Genomic DNA, 20161 nt, shown 5'->3' on the forward strand with positions numbered 1-20161 from the left:
ATGTGCCGGCCAGTTCTCGGCCAGATGGTTGGTATTAGGAGTGGGCGGCATGCCCTGAGACTGCCCCATTCTTGTGTCCTCGTCCACTCTGGGAGGGGCGCGTCCTGGCCCTCTGGCCCAGCCTCTGTGGGGTCCAAGAGCCCTCGGCTCTCCGTCCTGCCTGTGTCTGAGGCCCGCTCCAAAGGTGGGGCCCTCTCCCCTCCTGGGGGCTCAGCCGGAGCTGGGGGCCAGAGCCCCCCTGAAGGAGGGCAGCTGAAGCAGATGTCAGCCCTGGCACTTGCTCTCTTGGGTGTCAGAAAAGTATCCCCTCCCTCGGCCCGGCACCCCACAGTCACCCCGAGAGCCGGAAGGAAGTGTGGGCGGGTGAGGGGCCCTGGTGCCAGGAAGGAGACCCCCAACTGAGCTTGCCCCCCACTCCTTCACAGGGCTGTCCCCCAACCCACCGAATAGTAGCTAGCATCCAGCACCCAGAGTACACCTGCCTTGACCTTCTTAACGGGACAGCGGCCTCTGTGACGGCCAGCGCCACCTTGCCTGGGTGGACCTTGAACCACTCCAGGGGAACTTGGAATTTCATGGATCCACAACTGGGGTCTCTGACCTCCATCCCCCACGTCCCTCCATCTCCCACATGCCCCCACATGGCCTCTGTTCCCCACAGCCCGGCCTCCACTGGACACTGTGTCCCATGGTACCTGGCTCTGAACACCTGGACAGCCACGTGAAAGGGGGGTGGGGGGGAGCTGAGTGGGTGGTGAGGAGCACATCTACTGTCCCAAAGCCACTGTCCGCACCCACACACACCCAGAGGACTTCCCGGAATGGACGCTCGTCCTGGTGGCACGTGGGGGCCGAGACAGACCCCTCCCCAGCCACCCAGAGCCTGAGGCCTGCAGGCCGCAAATCTGTCCCAGGCCTCTGCTGCTGGCTGGAAGGCCCCTGGCCCGAGGTTCTAGTTCATTCCGGGAGCCCCGCCACCCAGAGGCCCCATTCTCAGGGTGCGGCCGAGGGGAAGCAGCCGGCAGGGCCCGTCAGAGCAGCTGGGCCAGCACTCCTGAGCCGAGGGGTCTTGTCTCTGTCACCTCCTTCGGGAGGTGAGGCTGACGCTCGCATCCTCCCCCTGGCTGCGGCTGCAAGCTCAGCACCCCTGGGAGTGCCCCGAGCTGGCCCGAGCTGGCCGAGCCCCTCCCTCCCCCGCCAGTCCAGCCAGCCGAGAGGTGTCCTTCGCACCTCTTCAGCTCTGGCTCTGCAGACAGCCAGCTGTGTGCTGCCCGTTCCCCGGGGACAAAGGTCCCCCTCGAACCCGGCGTCTTTGGTGGGCCTGGGAACAGGACAAGGCAGGAAAGAGCGCTGAGACCCGATATTCTTCCTGGGGGCTCCGGGATGGCGTCGGCTGCCAAGTGCTGGCTTCTCGCCCCAAAGTCCCCCAAGTCTGTGGCCTGGTCCCCGTCCACTGACCCCTCAGCTGTCCTGCAGGCTCTGGGACAGGGTTCCAGGCTGAGGTTGCGGAGGGCAGGAGACAGGACAGACAGTCTCTTCTGGAAGCTTCCGCCCTCCTCCGGATGAGCTGCGTGCAGAGCTGGTGTGAGGACCCCCAGGAGCAGAGTGCACCCCCAGTACTTCCTCCTGCTCTGCACCCCTGGGAGTGCCCCCGCCCACTGGGCCAGGGCTGGCACCTGGTCAGGGTCCCAGGTGTGACCTTTCGGGGGCAGGGCAGGGTGGGGCCCTGACAAGGGGCAGGTGGGAGGGTCACCAGAAGTCCCCCCAGGTGCTGCTCAGCCCTCCTCTGCCCCTCCCCATAGGGCCTGCCCCGGGCAGCACCTCCTGAGGTCACTTGCTCTCTAACGGCTCTCCCGTTTCTCCTCAGGGTCCTCAGGGACAGAAAGGAGAAAAGGTAAGTCTGAGGGGACCCTGATGGTCAGGGAACAGCCGGGAGAGCCCTGGGGGCGCCCCACCCCCAGGGCCACCCTGGGGTCTGTCTCGGGGCTGGGCGCCCAGCGGCCTCCTTGGCCTCCCCCCTGCTCCCTCCCTGTTTCCTGATCCCCTCCTGAGCCCCTAGGACTGGTGTGTCTCGAGACAGTGGGCCTGCCCCCCAGCCCGGCCACCTGCTTTACCCACCCATCCAGGGCCCTCGGCTCAGAGACACCGGCCTCCGCCTCGCTGTCTGCTCCCCGCCAGCTGCCTGTGAACAGAGAATGAACAGTCATTCTCTGGGGAGGGATGACGGGCCTGAGGCTCTGGGGGACTGGAGAGAGGCATTTCGTTCTGGCCTCAGAGTGTGCACAAAAGGCCCAGCAGTGTGCGTGTGTATGTGTGTGTGTGTGCATGTGCGTGAATAGTGTATGTGTGTGTGCGCGTGAGTGTGAGTGTGCATGTATCTATTTGTCTATGTGTGTGCATGTATCTTGTGTGTGTCTGTGTGCATGTGTGTTTCTGTGTGTGCATGTATGTGTGTGTCTGTGTGCGCGCCTACATGTATACATGTGTCTGTCTGTACATGTGCATGTGTGTGTCTGTGTGTGTGTTTGTCTGTGTGCGTGCATGTATGTGTCTGTATCTGTGTTTGTCTGTGTGTGCGTGCATGTATGTGTCTGTATCTGTGTTTGTGTGTGCGTGCATGTGTGCACACTGTGTCTATGTGTCTGTGTGTGCATGTGTGTCTGTGTGTGCCTGTATGTCTGTGTTTCTGTGTCTGTGTGTGTGCGTGCATGTCTATGTGTATATGTGTGTCTCTGTGTGTGCATGTGTATGTGCATGTGTATGTGTGTGTATGCGTGAGTGTGTGTGTGTGTGTGTTTCATCTACGCATCTGAAGTGGCCCCTAGGGACAGCCCCCCACAAGTGCCTAACCATCTGCTCTCCCTCCCTCCATCCCCAGGGCCAGTGTGGAGAGTACCCGCACCGGGTAAGTGACCCCCCTAGCCTGAGTGCTCCCCGCACACACACAGCCCCCAACTCGGCCTCACCCCTCCAGGACCCCAGCCCCTACATGCAGACTTCAGGACAAGGACTAGAGCCCCTCTGCTCCGCGGTTAGTTGTGGGTTGGTATGTGATCAGCTGTCCCTTCCAGGGCACCAGGGTGTGAGCAGAGCCTAGGCGGGGGCCCTGACGTGGCTGTGCTGCCACGCCTGCCCAGCCAGAGCGTGTTCCTGGAAACTTCTGTGCGGCGTGTGGCCCTGAGTCTCAGCCACACATGGCCTTCTCCTTCAGTGAGGCCATGCAGCTTTGCAGAGCCGGGGCCTGACCCCTCCCAGCAGGGGCGGGGGACTGTGTGTGCGTGTCTGGCCACCCACCCAGCCACATCGGGGGGAACCTCGGGCTATTCATGGGCCCGGGGACCCAGCCCAGGGTGGGGGGATGTGGCCCTCTGACCGGCTGCACTGAAGCATCGAGTCCACCAGCCTCTTTCAGCAGAGGAAAGGCCTGGGGCAGGGGGAGGAACTCGGGCTGGACGGTCGCCCACAGCCCCAGCTCCGCCCTGTGCCTTGGTCGGAGCCCAGGAAGCTGTGCCCGGAAGCCCCTTAGACCAGCCCAGGGTCCCTTCCAGGCCAGGCAGGGTGGAGTGACCCTGCTGCCCCCAGAGCGAGCCCGAGGCTGTGGCCAGGGAACGCCTCTCAGGTCCAGTGGCGGGAGGAAGGACATCCAGGCGCCGACCCCCATCACCCTCAGTGTGCCCAGGAGCACGTCCACTCAGTGGACTTTGGGCAGTGGACGTCCTGGGGTCAGGTTGAGGCTGAGGTGACCTGGTGACAGAGTCCACCCATGAAGGACCTCACTGCGGGTCAGGCCAATCAGAAGGTTGGGGTCTAGGCTGAAGGGACGCAGAGTGGGGAAACACTTCCTGTGCACATGGGCACCACCTAACGGTCCCCTGAACATGAGTTATCCTTGAGCACAGACACACACACACACACACACACACACACACACACACACACACACACACGAGAAAGAAACAGAAAATAAAACAAACAAAGCAAAACAGAAACTCAAATCAGGGCCTGAGAGATCATTCAGGAGTGAGGCTCTTGCCGTGTATGCAGCCGACCCAGGCCGGATCCCTGACACTTTAAGGGCCCTGAGCACTGCCAGCAGGAAGCTCTGAGCACTACCGGGCCTGACCCCAAAACCCACCTTCCCCGGTCCGAAGTGAACTTGGGCCCTGTCCATGCTGAACCCTGAGTTCCCGGACCCCAGAGAAGCTGAGCTGGGCCTGGAACAGGGACGCAGCGGGTGGCTGTGGCGTCCTGAGCAGAGGCGGCCACCAGTGGCATGTGCGCCGGGAACACAGGGGCCCCGGAGTTCCGGCCAGCCTGATCCTGACACAATAATAGAAGGTCAGCTGTGTTTATTCGCAAAGATGGGCTCACAGGATTGTTATGTCATCCGCACCAAAGACAACACAACTGCACACACTTCAGCAGTGTGTCAGCCTGAGAGGATGTGGGGGGGAGGGGAGGGGATGAGCAGGCAGGCTCACTAATCCCCGCCCACCCACCCCCCCACCCCCCCACCCCGCACAAGAAGAGGAAGAGGAAGAGGGTGGGGACAGAAGGTTTTAGAAGCACCTTGGGGACAGGTGTGATGGAGCACAGTGGGTGAGGGCAGACATTTGATGAGTTGTGGGGCGGGGGTGAGAGGAGCAATGGGATCTGGTGCGGGCTCTGGCTTCATGGGGGGCCCCTTGCGGGCAGGGGGTTCCCGAGCTGCTGGTCTTTGCAGCCTGCAGCGTCCCCCCAGGAAGCCCGGGACTCGGGAAGCCAGCACAGCCCCCTCACCACTCGCCGCCCCCCACCCCATCTTTAACAACTCCTTCATCCCCCCGCACCAGGAACCCCCGAGCTGGAGTGGCTCGCTAGCAGCTCTGCGGGCCAGCCAGATAGTGACCGTGAAGGTTTGTGGGTCCCGGGAGGCCCCAAGGCTGCGCTCTGCTCAGAGGCCGCCTGCACACAGCTGCCCCCCACTGCCCGAGCCGCACTCCTGCCCCCACAGCTGCCGCCCGCCCAGCCCCTGCCCTAAGCGCAGCGCAGGCTGCCCCCACCCCAGGCCTTCGAGAGCATCCCGGGGCCTGAACACACTCCACAGGTTTGGGGGTGTCTTTCAGAAACAGGAGGTTGATCGGGTGCCAACATCATCTTCACGGGGCCACTTCCTGCCACCACGGGGAGCTCGGCCCCAGTGGGCGGCAGGACTGGGAACAGCAGGAGTTTCCAGAAAAGAAAATTACGTTAGATAATTTGGAGATTGCAAATTGCTCCCTTCCCCACGCCCCGCCCCCCACGGCCCCCCGAAAAAGCGGTTGCACATGCTGGGCTATCTTCCCCCGCCGTCTGCGTTCCAGGCCCTCTGGCCCCAGGGTGAGACCTGGGTAGCATTTAGCTGGTGCCCACACCGACCACACCCAGCTTGGCACTGCCCCTGCCCGGCCTCCCCAGATTCGCTGACATGGGCTTTCTCGTCCAACCCCAAAAGAGAACCCAGGGGTTGCTGCACACCGCCGGCCTCAAGTACCAATTTAGCCGCTCCTGAGGCTCCGACCCACGGGGGTAGGGGTGGGGAAGGGTGGCTGGTGGGGCAGCGTTAGGGCCATGTGGGGGAAGGCCTGGGCAGCGGGGGGGGGGGATCACACTCGGTCCGTGAAGGGGACGCTGCTGACCAGCACCCCGCGTCCGGTCCTCCTCCCCAGGGACACGCTTCCACCCAGCAGCGAGAGCTCCCCCCACCCTCCTCTTCCTCATGCTCGCTAATCTCTCTCTTCTCTCCTCTCCTCTGCCCTTCCTCTCTCTCGGCCACCTGCCCTCCTGGTGACTTTTGGCATCCTGCTGCACACCTGTGATCTTTGACCTCTGCCCTTTGGCCTTCCACCTCCATCTCCCTCCTCAGCTGCTGCCTCTCCTCAACTCCGTGCGCCTGGCTCCGCCCCCGGTCATTAAGAGGCGCACCTTCCAGGTAGACACCCTCCCTTGCACAGGCCCCCCCCAGGGTTCTGCCAAGGGGGTCGGCACGGCTCTGGGCCCTGCCAGGCCGGCGGGGGCTGTGGAAGGAGCCAGACTGCCAGTCCACTCCAGTCCAGTGAATTCAGACAAAAGCAGACGGAGCACACAGTGGCAGGGTCTGCACGGCGCCTGGGTGCCCCAAGACCCCCCCTCACTCGCCCCCGCCTTCAGCCCCTGCGTATGCCAAGACAGGCCTGACGTGTGAGTCCTCACTTCCCAGCTGAGGCGGCCAAGCTGGGTGAGTGGGTCGGCTCAGGGCACACAGCTGGTTCAGCTGCTGAGCGCCAGGGCTCCCCGCTAGCCGCCCGGGGCCTGAGGCAAGTGACGTCACCTCCCTGCTGGGAAGGCTTCCGCCTTCAGGATTTTTAAATGGAGGCTTGGACAATTGACTGTATGTCCAACGGTCCCAAAACAGCAGAAGGCAGAATTGGAGGCCAGAGAGATAGTACAGTGGGTAGGGCTTTTGCCTTGCACGTGTCTGACTTGGGTTTGATCCCAGCACCACAGATAGCCCCTCTGATGCCACCAGGAGTGATCCCTGAGCACCATCAGGCGTGGCTTAAACCCCAACTCCCCCCCCCCCAAAAAAAATTAGGTAAGATGAAAAGGGGCAGCCTGCACTGCGTTCGCTTGCCCTTGTCCAGGCCTCTCTGGGTTTCGGGCACTGAGCTCCGGATTCTCTGGACCATCTCATGTAGCTCCACGCCATCTCCTGCCCGTGGAATGCCACCTTCCCAGCCACCTCACAGAGTGACCAGCCGCTCAGCCAGCACGAGCGCAGGAGGGCCCCCGGCCACTCCCTGTCAATCACCACATGGATTTTACAAGCCCCGCCCTTGTGTTCCCGGGATGTTTCCGTGTGCTGGCTGGGGCAGGATGGGAACTAACGGGATGGAGTCTGAACCTGACTTGGCGGCTGGGCACCCGCCCCCACTCCTCCTGGGGCAGGGCAGGGAGCCCCACTGGTCAGCCTCAGTCCTCTTTCCTGGACTAGAGGCCCGTTCCCACGTCCTTGGCCTCTGCCCTCTGAGCCCTCAGCTGCCTCTCAGAGCAGGACAGGACCAAGCCCCCGGTTTTGTCCCCATGGAGGCCCCTGTGAGGAGAAGGCGTCAGCAGGCACTGCAAGAATCTCCAGTGGGCCTCCTGGGGCTGGACACGCCTGACACCTGCCCCTCAGTTGTCAGGGGACCACCCAGTCCCTTTCTGCACGGGAGTCAGAGAGCACTCTGAGGGGAGGCCGGCTTGGAGCTCTCTGAGGGGAGGCCTGCCTGGAGCATTCTCAGGAAGGAGGTCATGAGGGGTGAGGGCCAGCCTAGAGCACTGTGAGGGGAGGCCAGTCTGGAGCACTGTGAGGGGAGGCCAGCCTGGAACACTGTGAGGGGAGACCGGCCTGGAGCTCCCACTGGCTAGGTGCTCTGTGACCCCAGTCTGAGGCGCCCCCTCAGGAGCGATGGCCCTGGAGAAGGTCACAGAAGAGCCCCATGGGACAGGCCCCGCCTCCTCCCGAGGGCCCTCTAGGCCGTCCCTCCCTCCTGGGCCCTCTGTCCGTCAGGGGCCCCGGGTGGCGCAGGCTGTACCCTCAGAGCTGTCTGAGGAGGGCTGAGGTCACCGCCAGGGCACACAGCCCTTGGAGCGCCCAGACCTGCGCCGGGGGCCTCTGGGCTGGCCTGTGCTCTGTGGTGGTGGCAGAGCCAGACCCCCACAGAAGCAGGGGCTCCGGGCAGCGAGGAGCCGGGTGGGAGCGTCACTGGGGTTTTCCCATCAGAAGCCTCCACCCAGTTTGCACAGGACCCCGCAGCCCCACGCCAGGGGCCCCGGCAGAACTGGGTGGGCTCTGATCTCAGCTCGAGCTTCACCTGGAGCCTGAGAGGGCAGGGGGAGGCAGCGGGGGGCGCAGGGAGCAGGCCTGGGGCCAGGCGGTGGGGCTCAGCTCCCTCTCCTCTGCCTCGCCCCAGGGGCACTGCCTCGCCACCAACCCTGCATGGAGCCTCGCCACGTGCACCGCCTGCCACCAGAGCACGGCTGGGGGCGGGGCGGGCACCCGGTGCACTGGGCACTCCCTGACACTTGTCTCCTCGGATCACAGGGCGAACAGGGCCAGACAGGCATCCAAGGCCCCCCAGGCCCCCCGGGGCCCCCTGGACCAAGTGGCCTTCTGGGGCCTCCAGGACTGCCCGGCCCCATGGGACCGCCTGTAAGTACCCTTCCTCTCTTCACGCTTATCTCGGGATCCTCCCACGAGCCTCGAGAACCCCCCGAGTTTCCGCCAGACAGCAGAACACCTGGCCCTAGATGTGAGGAGGGGCCTCACGCTCACCGCTTGCTTCCGGGTTCTGCAAATACATCCCCCCGGGCAGGACCCCCAACTTCAGGATCGCCGTCCAGGGGAAAACGCATTGCTGGCAGCCCCTCCCAGCTGGGCGGGGGGCAGAGCCCCTGCTTCCCTCGGAGGCTGTGCCCTTCCCTCTGGGCGCGAGGAAACCAGACTTAGGGCCAGCCAGTTCTGAAGCAGAGGGCAAGGCAGCAGACATAGCAAGGCACCCCGAAATAAAGTGCCTGTGCTGGTACATTGGTGGGGGGGATGCAGCCTGCAGACCGTGGGAACCAAACACTGCAGGGAGGGACCCAGGCTCCTGTCACACACAGGTGACAGGGCGAGGCCAGCGGCCGCCAAGTCCCTTGTATCAAGCCCTGGCTAAGACTCAAAAATGTACCCAAATGAGTGTGGAAAGGGCTGGGCGTCTCTTGCAGGCTCCTGGTCTTCCACAGAGAAAACGCCTCTCCCCCCCAGAGCTACGACCCAGGCCAGGAGTCATAGGGGGCAGCAGAAAAGGACAAAGCATTTAAGAAGGTGTGGGGGTCCAGGGAGGTGGGACAGGGGCTAAGGCTTGCACACAGCTATAGCCCAGCCTAGCACTGCATAGCTTATGGTCTCCCGAGCACCACCAGGAGGCACCCCTGAGCTCAGAGCCAGGAGCAAGCCCTGAGCACTGCCGAGTGTGGCCCCCAGACAAACAAAAAGACTGTCCCTTTCTTGAGAGTCAAGGGTCTTGCCTAGCATGTGGCCATGGCTGCGATCCCGTGTCCAATCTGGGCACCACATAGAGAGCACTGCCAGCCTTGGCCCCTGAGCACTGCCGGCTGTGACCCACAAAGAAATTCAACCAACCAACCGACCACCAAAAATGAACCACAGCCTTCCTTCTGAGGCCGAAGCATCCTAGCCGCTGTGTGAGCCTGTAGCTCAGCGTCTCGACAAAGCCCCTCTCCAGCCGGTCTCCCTCCCTAGACGGGTCTGCACGTGGCCGTGTTCCCACACTGGTGCTGTGGGAACATTAGATCCCTGTTAGATCGCCCCTCTGCATACGCCCGGCCATGGCTGAGGCAGGCCTTCCCCTGACATCTATTCCTGGCTGCTGGACCCACTCCCAAGGACGCGAATGAGCTCCCTTGGACAACAGGTAGTCGCTCGGGCAGAAATGCTTGTGCTTCTGGCTCATTCCAATACGTAACGAGAGTCCCAGAAGGGCCGTCACCTGGCCAGGGCCGTCCGTCCCCCATGGCCCCGAGAAGCAGCACCCACTCACATCACCGGGCTTTCCTGCCTGGGGCCCTTGGCTGCCCCTGGCTGAGGTGCCGTGTTTGTGACGTCGGTGTTGGCTGACGGAGGGTCCCCGGAGCAGGGCACCCCCTCCCTTGCCGAGAGGGCTCACATCAGCTTCTCTAAACCCCCAGACGTGTGTGTCTGTGACTTCTCCTAACCCCCGGCAGGGGCATTCGACTCCCGGGGATTTCTAGACGACAAAATAGAAACCCCAAAAGGAAGAGGGCGAGGGAAATTGAACCAAAGCAAATGGTGAAGGATCCCCCAAAAACAGGGCTGGAGATTCACAGTGCCGACCTCCGCCAGGTGGCTTTCTCTGGGGTCTTGTGTATAAAGGGAGCAACCAGAAGGCCTGGGCTTAGCAGAAACAGACCCCATCCTTGCCCTGTCTCCAGCCCGGCTGGGGCGGTTCCTCCCCCCGCCCAGGGCGCCCACACCGCCCCCACAGCGGCTGCGGCCGCCAGGGCCCCGAGCAAGGCTGGCTTTCCGCAGGGACAGCTCCAATTAGCAGGTGGTGGCGGCCCAGTGCACCAAGCCACACTGTCCCTTCCACATGCCACCACTGACTTATTTTCCAGCGGGCAGGCACAGGGGTGCCCACAGAGCCCACAGGCCCGCAGGGAGGGAGAGGGCCGACTGTCCCCACATGCCCTCAGCAGGCCTCAGACCCGGGTGGGAATCTGGGAGCCTCTTCTTTCCAGCACACACAGTTCCTTCACGGCCCCCGGGGCCAGCCAGCCGCCACCATGGACCTGACAACCTCGGCCGCCCACCTGGGAGCCCGGGTCACACGCTTTCTTCTCACTTCCACAGGGCTTACCTGGGCCTCCTGGACCCAAGGTGAGGGTGCCTCTGGGTGAGGCGGGGAGTGTGGGAACGCTGCCCCCCACTCACTGAGAAAGGACAGATGGTGAGACGCTTCCTGCTGGCTCTCTTCCCAGTGCTCTGTCCTCTTAGAAACGTTCAGAGCTCCCTAAGAACCGTCTGGTTCTGGGCTCGTCGGGGAGGGAAGGTGGCTGCCAGGCCCCTGCCACCACCTCCCCCCTACGAGAGCTGGAAGTGGGAGGGGTCCTGGCCCCTGGGGAGACCAGATGGGATGGACAGGTCAAAGGGACTCGCCTGCAGAGGCTGGGGACCCCCTACCCACCGCCCAGGCTCTGGGCACGAGATGCTGCAAGGCACCAATCCTGCCGAAACATTGCATGCGTGGGGAGTCCCCAAGGGAGAAGGTCTCATGGGCCCCTCGGCGGGTGGTGTGTGGAACCCAAACCCTTGGTGCACATTCTCCCGTGCTCCTGCCATGTCCTCCCTTCGCTGGAGAGTGGGACAGTCTGTGACGGTGGCAGGGACCGGGGTTGGGGGCAAGCACTGGTTGAGGGGGTCTGCACTGGGTCTGCCCTTAGCAGTCTCTGTCTGTTCCCCCAGGGAGACCCTGGAGTCCAGGGCTACCACGGCCGGAAGGTAAGAAGCGGAGCCTGGGGGCTCGAGGGGTGACCCCATGCACGCCGGGCGGGCCTTGGCTGTGCACCACCTTGCCACATGCTCAGCCCCCGCCTGCCGCTGTGGCGTGTTTGTGAAGCTGCCAAAATAGAGGCTTGAGTCTCCACCCGGTTGGCACACGAAGTGGGCGGTGGCCTGGGCAACGCGGGGTCCAGATGGGCCTCAGGCCCAGGAGGGTGTCCACTGCCCACCTGGTGTCAGTGTCTGGCGGAGGCAGGCCGGGGTCTCAGGGCTCCCCTAGAGGGCGAGTCGAGGGGGTGAGCGCTGGGCTGACTGCATGGGGGCCCCAAGGGGGCAGTTTGGAGGGTCCAGGGAGAAGGCAGACGGGAGGGCGCCCTGGGCAGTGCGTTGGCCTAGCCCTGCCTCCTGCAAGAAAAGGAACATCCTAAATGCCCAGCTTCAGACCACTACATGGGGGGCACCTGGAGGTGCTGGGGGTGTGGGTCCCCCACACTCTCACTTACGGCCACATTTGGTGAGGGATGGAAAAGCTGCCTCATGTCTGGTGGTTGACGTGGGCTGGGGGCTGGGGGTCTCGCCGTGGCCTTTCCAAACAGGCCAGGGGCAGGAACGCTAGTGCAAAGGGTAGGGCGCTTGCCTTGCACACGGCCAACCTGGGCTTGATCTCCCTGCATCCCTTCTGGCCCTCTGAGCACCGCCCAGAGTGACTCCTGAGTGCAGAGCCAGGAGTAGTCCCTGAGCATGGTCAGGGGTGGCCCCCAAACAAAACAAAACAAAAAACCAGGTCACTTGGCATGTCCCCTGGGCCCCCTTGAGGAGCATTCAGCAGCCCCTCCTGCGACTTCTGCCCCTCACACCTTTCAGACTAGCAAAGCCTTTGAGGCCTCCCCCAGTCTTCTTCATGCTGGGGGTCATTCCCAGAGCCTTCCCGGGCGAGGCAGAGATCTCCCACCCAGCCCTTCAGCCAGTCAGAGGCATTTCAGGAGAATGACCCGACCAGTGGCCCAGCGGTGGGCGTTACCTTTAACAGTAATAACATTCCAGTTATTTTAGTTCCAAGGGTTCGAGTCCTGTACCACTCAGGGCTTACTCCTGTGCTCGGGGCTCAGGGAACCCTATGTGATGCTGGGAATCGAGCTTGGGTCAGCCGCATGCAAGGCAGGTGCCCTGCACATTGTACTATCTCTCTGGCCCCCGTTCAAGTCATCTCGGTCGAGGCCACCACTTACTGCCGGCCAAGACTGTGCTTCCTCTGGCTCGTGTCTGTCCGACTCCCAGCCCCCAGGACGCTGCTCCTCTCCCCAGCGAATGAGGCATGCTCAGTGGGTAGGATGCTTGCCTCGCACACAGCCAGCCCAGAGTCCGTCCCCAGCACCCCAGATGGCCTCTGATCCCTGCCAGGAGTGATGCCAGAGCGCAGAGCCAGGAGGCAGCCCTCAGCACAGCTGGGTGTGGGCCCAAAAAAAAGAAGAAAAAACCCAGAAGACAAAAGAAAAAGAAAAATTCCTTCCAGCTCGGGGGAACTGCCGCTTTGGGGGCATCTTGAGTCTTTGCCCTCGTCAGACTTCGTCCACCTCCGGGTCGGGTCAGAGCGGTGGCTTCCAGGTCTCTGGGGAGTTAGCTGGGTCCTTCTCGGCCCCCCTCCCCCACCCTTTCTTCCTCCGCCAGCTCCCACCCCCGCTCCCCTTCACAACTGGCCTGCTCCTCGTGGAATCTGGAGGCCTGTCCCACTGCCTCCCTCTGGTTTCTGGAAGATTCCCTCTGCCTCCAGGCTCCAGCTTGTTATTCTCGAGTTCTGGGCCCACGGGAGGTCGCTGTGCTGCCCCCACCCGCCTCCAGCATCTCAACCCCCCTGCCCGTCCACAGAGGTCAGAGGGTGCACTGGGCAACCCTCAGCAAAGGCCTCTCGGGACCACTCCTCGAGGACTGCACGCATCCCCAGGCCCCGCCCCTGGGCTCGGTGGGCGGCTTAGCCCCCAGGACTGCTGTGCCTGCAGACCTTTGCGCCCCTCGGGGCCTCTGAAACACGGCAATCCTTCCTAGCTCGGGTTAGCTGCATTCCGCGCAGTCCCTGGCTCCCAGGGGCCAGGGCTGGGGGCCAAATCCCTGCTGTCAGATGAGAAGCCCAGAGAGGCACAGGCTCTGTCTGAGGCTGCACAGCAGGTGCGCCATCGCCGCTGGCATTAGAAGCTCCAGCTCACGAGTTCAGCCCGGAAGCCTATCTTCTCCCGTGGTGCAAAACGTCTGCTCCGAGGGTCTCACGCCCTGCTGAGCCACCGGGTCGCTGACGCCCTGCCCCTCTGGCTCCTTCCCCAAGCCCCCCCTCCTCCCCTTCCCTCTGTGTGCCTGCTGTGGCTGAGGCATCTCAGGACACCAACATTAAGGCGATTGGTCTCTGCTCAGGAGAGAGCAGGCGCCAGGGCCAGGATGAGCAGAGAGGGGCCACGGGGCTGGCCCCTGTGTCCGGAGTGTCACGGGGGGCTGTGAGGGCCACAGAGAGACCCTCGTGTCTGCGTCACTTGTGACTTGACACGCGCGCAGGACGGGGGGCGGGGGGTGGATGGGAACCTCGGCAGAGCCTGTTCTCGGCCAGTGCAATTTGCTAGTGATTAGTTCCATGCGCCGCCTCTGGGGCCAGCGGGCCACTTTCCCACCAGCTCCCGGAGATCAAAGCCCGGCATGGCCAGCAGGCCCCGCGCTGCCCCCGCCCCTCACGGGGACACCAGACTCTGCACGAACCGTGGCAGGCCCACGTGGACACCATTAGACCCAGGGGCGTGACGCTATCTGCCTCCTGATGCGAGGCCGGGCTGCCCCCCCCCCCACCCCGGGGACTGGCCAGGGCGAGCGTAGAAGGAGGCGCGGGGAGCTGGGCAGCGCTGGTCTGTCTCACGCAGGGCTGCGGCTGACTCCCATAGGAGTCTGGAAGTTAAGCTTCGGGGCTGTGGCCCTCCCCCATCCCGCCCTGCGTCCCCCTTCTCTGTCCCACAATCAAAAGGACCACGTGATGCCAAGCCAAGAAGGGGCTCTGGCAGGATTCGGTTGTGGTCCGTGCCAGGCCCCATCTCAGGCACTGCCTGCATCAGCTTCTCAGAGCCTCGGCACCTCCCTGGGAGGTGAGTTTGGGCTTCAGCCCCAGTTTACAGATGGGCAAACTAGGGCTCCCAAAGGTGAATCCCCAAAGGATCATAGGCTGGAGGCAGTGAAGTTGGGTCTATCTGAACCCCCAAACCTGGCTCAAAACTATCTGGCTTCTGGAGTCTGGGGAACCCCGCCAAGCCCCAGGAATCCTGCTGGGCCTGCCCCTCCTTTCCAGGAGAAGGAAAGGGGGAAGCTGAGTCCCTGAAGGTGAGAAGTGGGCGCTTCCTCTGTGGCCCCTGGGCTCCTGGGGGACTCTCCCCCAGATTGGAGAGGGGGACAGGGCTTCCAGAGAGCCGCTTTCTCTGCTCTCCCCAGGACTTCCTGCAGCAGTCCATGCCCCCACCTAGTGCCCCCAGCCCTCAGGGTCCCTCGAGCACTGGACTCTCCGTACAGGACAGAGAAGCAGGAACCCTCCACCCTAGACACTTTCTCTCCAGGCTGTGAAATCCCACAGCACACCCACAGCATGTCATGCAACGCAGGTGGAGGGGGCTAAGACACTGTTTGGCCCCCAGATCTATCTGAGGTGTCACGGGGCCGCTGAGGACACTCTGGCCCCAGCCCACGCTCTCTCTCTTCCCCCCCTCTTTCCCTCTCTCTCTCTTTCCCTTCCTCCCTCCCTCCCTCTCTCTCTCCCTCCCTCCCTCCCCCCCTCTCTCCCCCCCCTCTCTCTCCCTCTCCCCTCCAAAGGCCAAAGATGAATGAGCACTGACTTTTTCTTTTGGGAGCTCATTACAGAGTCCCCCTCTCCCAGGTCGAGCCTGTCGCTTGCCTTAGCCCCATGGGCCGCGGGACCCCAAAGGCCCTGGCTCAGGTACAGCTGCCCCGGTTGGGCTGCAGGAGGCGCTGTCGTTTCCACCCTTTTCCCGGAAAGAAGCCCTGGGAACCCTGTGGGGAGAGCTGGTCCTGTAAAAGGGCCCCGGTCTAGGCTCGGGGCCTGAGCCTCCTGCTCCCCCCAGCCTCCCCCCTGCTCAGCCAGGCTTCCTCCCCCCCTGCAGAGAACAAAGGGTCTGTGTCTGCCTTGCCCCCCACCCCCCGCCCCCCAGAGCCTGTCCTCCTTCATCTACCCCGGCTGCTCTGACCTGACCCTGCCTCGCTGGGAGCTGACCTTGAAGCCCCCCGGCTCCCCCAGACTGCCAGCTTCTAGCCAAGAGCCGGCCCCGCTGGTTCAACAAACAATAAATCACCAAATTAAGAGGCCCCGGCCGACCGCAGGGCCCGCTGCCCCGCCTGTCTGCCATGACGGATGGATCCCCCACCTGGAAGTGGGGGGCAGAATAGAGACCCTATTGATGCTGGGATGGCCTGCGGGGCCCTGCAGGAGAGCGGGCCGGTGTGCGGGGCTCCAGGCCGCCACGCTCCCCCTCCTGTGCTCCCCGTGACTCAGGGAGGGGCCGGCCCCTGTGGGCCATTGTCCAGCAGGGGTGCTGAGAGATGGTCTCCCACAGGGAGAGACTGGCTTCCCTGCGTCCACACCTCCGGCTCCAGGTCACTTACCCGCTGCAGGACAAAACAGGCTGAGCACTCACTAGGGGGGCTTCTGGGGGTCCCGAGGAAGCAAATAGGCTAAAGAGGAATAAACTGAGACCGAGGCTAGGAACGAACAAACAGGAGGGTGGCGTTAGCGAGAGCCGGTGAGTGGATCCAAATGCAGCCACACTAGAAACCTTAAATAGCATCCCAGTGGGAGAGAGGGCGGGGGTGCTGGAACCCAGGACTTCACACATGTATGCTGGGTACTCAGCCACTGAGCCTCACCCCCGCCCCAGAGTCGCTTTCTCTCTTTCTGACAAAATCACCTTCTCTTTTCCTACCAGAATCAATCTCTCTTTTCCCAAGAGAATCATTTTCTCTTTTCCTAACAGAATCACTTTCTCTTTTTCTGGCAGAATCACTCCCTCTACTTCCTGGTAGAATCAGTTTCTTCCTGGCAGAATCGCCCTCTCTCTTCCTGGCAGAATCGCCCTCTCTCTTCCTGGCAGAATCGCCCTCTCTCTTCCTGGCAGAATCGCTCTCTCTCTTCCTGGCAGAATCGCTCTCTCTCTTCCTGGCAGAATCACTGTAGCAGGGAAATAGGAAGGAAGGTCTGTGACAAAGACAGGCTCCCGGGAAGCTCTGCAGTGTGGCAAGTCCATTAGCAGCCCAAGTCACCCCTCCACACAGCCTGGGTCCCCACGCCCATGTGCCCTCCCCTGCTTGCACTCGCCCCGCCCAGGAAGGGTGCTTGCTACAGACAGATGCACCCATCGGTGGGTTCTGAGGTCAGGTGGGGCGGCCTGCTGGGACGCACCCTGAAGAAAGATGAATGAGAGTGGGTGAGCCTAGGGGACAAAAGTCACTGGGACACCCTGCCGCCTGCCTGCAGGGAGCAGTTATGTGCATGCACAGACATTCATGTGTGTGCTATGTCTGGGCCTACGTGTGTGGGTCTGCATCTGTGTGTGCGTATGTCTGAGCATGGTGTGCATTGCATGGGTGTGTGTGTCCATGCGTTGTATGTGCCTACAAGTGTGTGCATGCATGTGTGTACATCTGTCTGTGCACGGGTATGTGTGCCCATGTGTGCATGTGGTGTATGTGCCTACATATGTGTGCGCATGAGTGCGTGTGGCTGTGTGTGGTCAGGCAGGCAGGCTAGCTGCCCCCGGGTGGGGGTGCAAGGAGCCAGGAGCCTGGGCACACGGGAGGGAGGGGGCAATGGTCTCCATCTCTGCAAGAAGGGCGGTGCCTCAGAGCGGTCCAGGGGGCATTCCTGTGAATGGGCTCCAGACCCACAGGGCTGAGCACGCCCGGGGCTCCTGAAGGAACTCTCCCTCCCTCTCCCTCCCCGGCCCTCAGTCCCTGCTGAGGATGCACAGGCGGCTGTGGGGGGTGGAGGGGGCCAGGGAGCCTGGCTGAGTAGGAAGTGTCGGCCTAATCTCATTCTGCAGACAAGGGTCCTGCCCGAGTGAATGTGGCTTATCTGGGGTCACACGCACAGCCTTTCCTGACTCTCAGCCCAGCCCCCCGAAATAGAGGCAGGCCGAGGAGGGCAGGGGCGCGGGAGGGGGCTGAGAGGAAGAGGGTGGACTAACAGCCGTCCTCCGGAGAGGCTGGGGCAGGGGGCGGGGAGAGGGTGCCCGAGCTGACCTCCCACCTGTCCCCCCAACTCAGGAAGTGTCTCTTTCTGAGTCAACATGACTGTGCTCTTTGGCATATTAGCAGGGGACCCGGGCCTCTGAGAAGAGAGTGATGGGACCCTTCATGGCGTGAGACCGCTTGTCAAGGTTGCCCGGTGTCAGGGAGGTCCTGTGGCGCCCTCTGCTGGCCATGGTGCAGACCTGCGCGCTCAGTCAGGGCCCTGCCATGCCCCTGGTGTTAAAGTTAAAGACCCCGGGGCTGGAGTGATAGCACAGCAGTTAGGGCATTTGCCTTACACGCGGCCGACCCGGGTTCGATTCCCAGCATCCCATAGGGTCCCCTGAGCACCGCCAGAGGTGATTCCTGAGTGCAGAGCCAGGAGTAACCCCTGTGCATCGCCGAGTGTGACCCAAAAAGAAAAAAAAGTTAAAGACCCACACACACACATCCCATCTCCCTGACCCCCTCTGGGACTGGGCTCCCAGGGAGCCCTCTCTGAGGCGAGAGAGGGTGTTGGCGGGAGTGGCCAGAAGATGGCCGCCTGCTCTAGCCTGGAAACAGGGCCAGCCCCGCGCCCCCAGCTCCTCTCACGCTGCTTCTCGTCTCTTCCCCCAGGGAGAAAGGGGCATGCCAGGGATGCCCGGCAAGCAAGGCGCCAAGGTACTTCCACAGTGCCCACCGCCCCGGGGCACCCCATCGGGGGACGCCAGAGAAGCCGACCCCTCCCTGCCTGCCCCCAGCTGCCCTAGACCCCGAGGCCCTCAGCAGCCCCAGTCAGGCCATCCCGAGGCCCACCAGGGCCCCTCGCTGGGTTTCCTGAGTGAGCAGCCTGCTCGCCCGCCCGGGAGCAGGTGCGGGGAGGGCTCAGGAGCAAACTGCACTCAGCCCCTGCGCTCTCCCAGCCCTGGGCCCTGCACGCACACCTGGGGTGCTGGAGAGGGGCCGTCCCAGCCCACTAGCCTCGCCCGCCCTCCTCCCCTCCCCCAGTGACGCCACTACCCCCCTGCCCAGCTCCCCGGACACAGTGCCTGTCATGCCCCCAGGAGCTGGGGGGCCCCACAGGAGACCCCAGTGGTGTTCCCGGGGCCTCTTAGGACGTCCCCCCGAGCTCGGCAGCCCCCTCCGGGTGGGTGCCAGGCCCACACAGGCATACCTCCCACTGGGTCTCCATCCCGCTCCTCACCCGGGGCGCTGTTTGGGCGGGGGTGGGCGCCCCCTCCTCCCCACACCTGACTTTTTTCTCTTCCAGGGGGCGCCAGGAATCGCGGTGGCCGGGATGAAGGTCAGTGGCGCCTTGTGAGGGGCTGGGTGGAGAGCTGGGGGTGCAGAGGGAAGCTGGACAGCTCGGGCTTCGAGGCTCCTTGGGAGTGGACGAGGCTCTCACTTTTGAACACCCTGACGCTGGCACGTGGCCCTCTGGCTTACACTGGGGTGTGGCCTGAGGAGCACTGGGCAGTGAGCCCATCAGCCCCTGCATCCCGGGCGCCTCTCGGCTGGCCCCAGCAGGTTCCCCTGTACTGAGGGGACAGTACAGGCCCGCCACTGTACTGAGTGCCACGCCTGGGCGTCTGGGCGTCTGCGTACAGCCAAACGCCCCCTCAGGCCTCCCGCCCCTTCTGGCGAAGTTGGGGGGATCTTCCTCAGGGAAGGCAGGTGGGCAGCGCCCAGCTGGAGCCGTGGCCCCTGGAGCCGCTCAAGCTCCTCCTGCCTTGTGCTCCCATTTTCTCACCCATTTTCCTTTATTTCTCCCCCTTCAGGGTGAGCCTGGGACCCCAGGAGCCAAGGTACCGAACCCCAGGGAACGTTCTGGGCTGCATGGAGCAGGGCGGGCTGGAGGCGGGCCGGACTCCTGGGGCTTTGCTCTGGGCCCCCTGAGGCCAGCCCGGGAGTGGGGCCTTCCTGAGCTGAGCTCAGGCCTGTCTGTGGCCAGGATGGTGCTGCCTTCCTCTGCCCCTGACCTGGCCAGTCCCCACGGACAGCAGTGTGGACCCCAGCGACAACGTCACGGGCCTGTCTAGGACACTGCACCATTGCGGGGTTGGTGGGTTTCTGCTTTGGTTGGGGGAACACACCTGGCAGTGCTCAAGGCTGACTCTGGCAAGACCACCTGGGTGCCAGGGATGGAACCTGAGTCAGCAGCGTGCCAGGCGAGTCCCTAACCCCTGTCCTCTCTCTCTTGCCCTCGGACAGCGTGTTTGAATGCCAGGCTGGTGTCGGAGGGTAGAAGGACCCTGATCCGGGATGATAACAGATGGAACTTGACAGGGTCAGGGACACGGTACACGGGTCAGGACACAGGCCTTCCTCAGGGCCGAGCCTGGCTCTACCTCCAGCCACACACAGGGCCCCTGGGCACCTCCAGGCACAGATGCCTGTGCCCGCTTGGGCCCTTGTACCTCTGCATCCTGGCGTTGAATCATCAACTCAGGTGACCAAATCCATGGAAGCGGCCCTCAGGCCCCTGAACATGGGGGACCCACCTGAACACCACATTAAAAAGATGTAACTTGGGCCGGAGAGATAGTACAAGGGTCAAGGCACGGAGCTGGAGGGATAGCACAGCGGGGAGGGCATTTGCCTTGCATGCAGCTACCCGGGTTCAATTCCCAGCATCTCTTATGGTCCCCCAAGCACCACCAGGAGTAATTCCTGAGTGCAGAGTCAGGAGTAACCCCTGTGCATCACCAGGTGTGACCCAAAAAGAAAAAAAAAGTAAATAAAAGGGTCAAGGCATTTGCTTTGTGTGCAGACACGCCCACTCTAGGCCCAGCAAAACGTACGGCCCCAAGCAGGGCCAAGGGTTACTCCTGAGCTTGGGACCGGAACAGCTCTGAGTAC

The 20161-nt window shown here is 63.1% G+C and overlaps 1 protein-coding gene across 1 annotated transcript in view; it reads left to right on the plus strand.

Annotated features, from left to right (window-relative positions):
- Positions 1-20161, plus strand: part of LOC129403487 (collagen alpha-1(XIII) chain-like) — a 137660-nt gene that overhangs the window by 86463 nt on the left and 31036 nt on the right. The window contains exons 13-22 of the mRNA XM_055132134.1: positions 1868-1894; positions 2879-2905; positions 4833-4895; positions 5885-5950; positions 8084-8191; positions 10415-10441; positions 11027-11062; positions 17939-17983; positions 18573-18605; positions 19081-19107. Of these exons, the coding sequence (XP_054988109.1) occupies positions 1868-1894; positions 2879-2905; positions 4833-4895; positions 5885-5950; positions 8084-8191; positions 10415-10441; positions 11027-11062; positions 17939-17983; positions 18573-18605; positions 19081-19107 (459 nt within the window). The remainder of the gene's footprint in view (positions 1-1867; positions 1895-2878; positions 2906-4832; positions 4896-5884; positions 5951-8083; positions 8192-10414; positions 10442-11026; positions 11063-17938; positions 17984-18572; positions 18606-19080; positions 19108-20161) is intronic.

This window comes from Sorex araneus, chromosome 3 (assembly GCF_027595985.1).
Source record: "Sorex araneus isolate mSorAra2 chromosome 3, mSorAra2.pri, whole genome shotgun sequence".
In the NCBI taxonomy this organism is placed as follows: domain Eukaryota; kingdom Metazoa; phylum Chordata; class Mammalia; order Eulipotyphla; family Soricidae; genus Sorex; species Sorex araneus.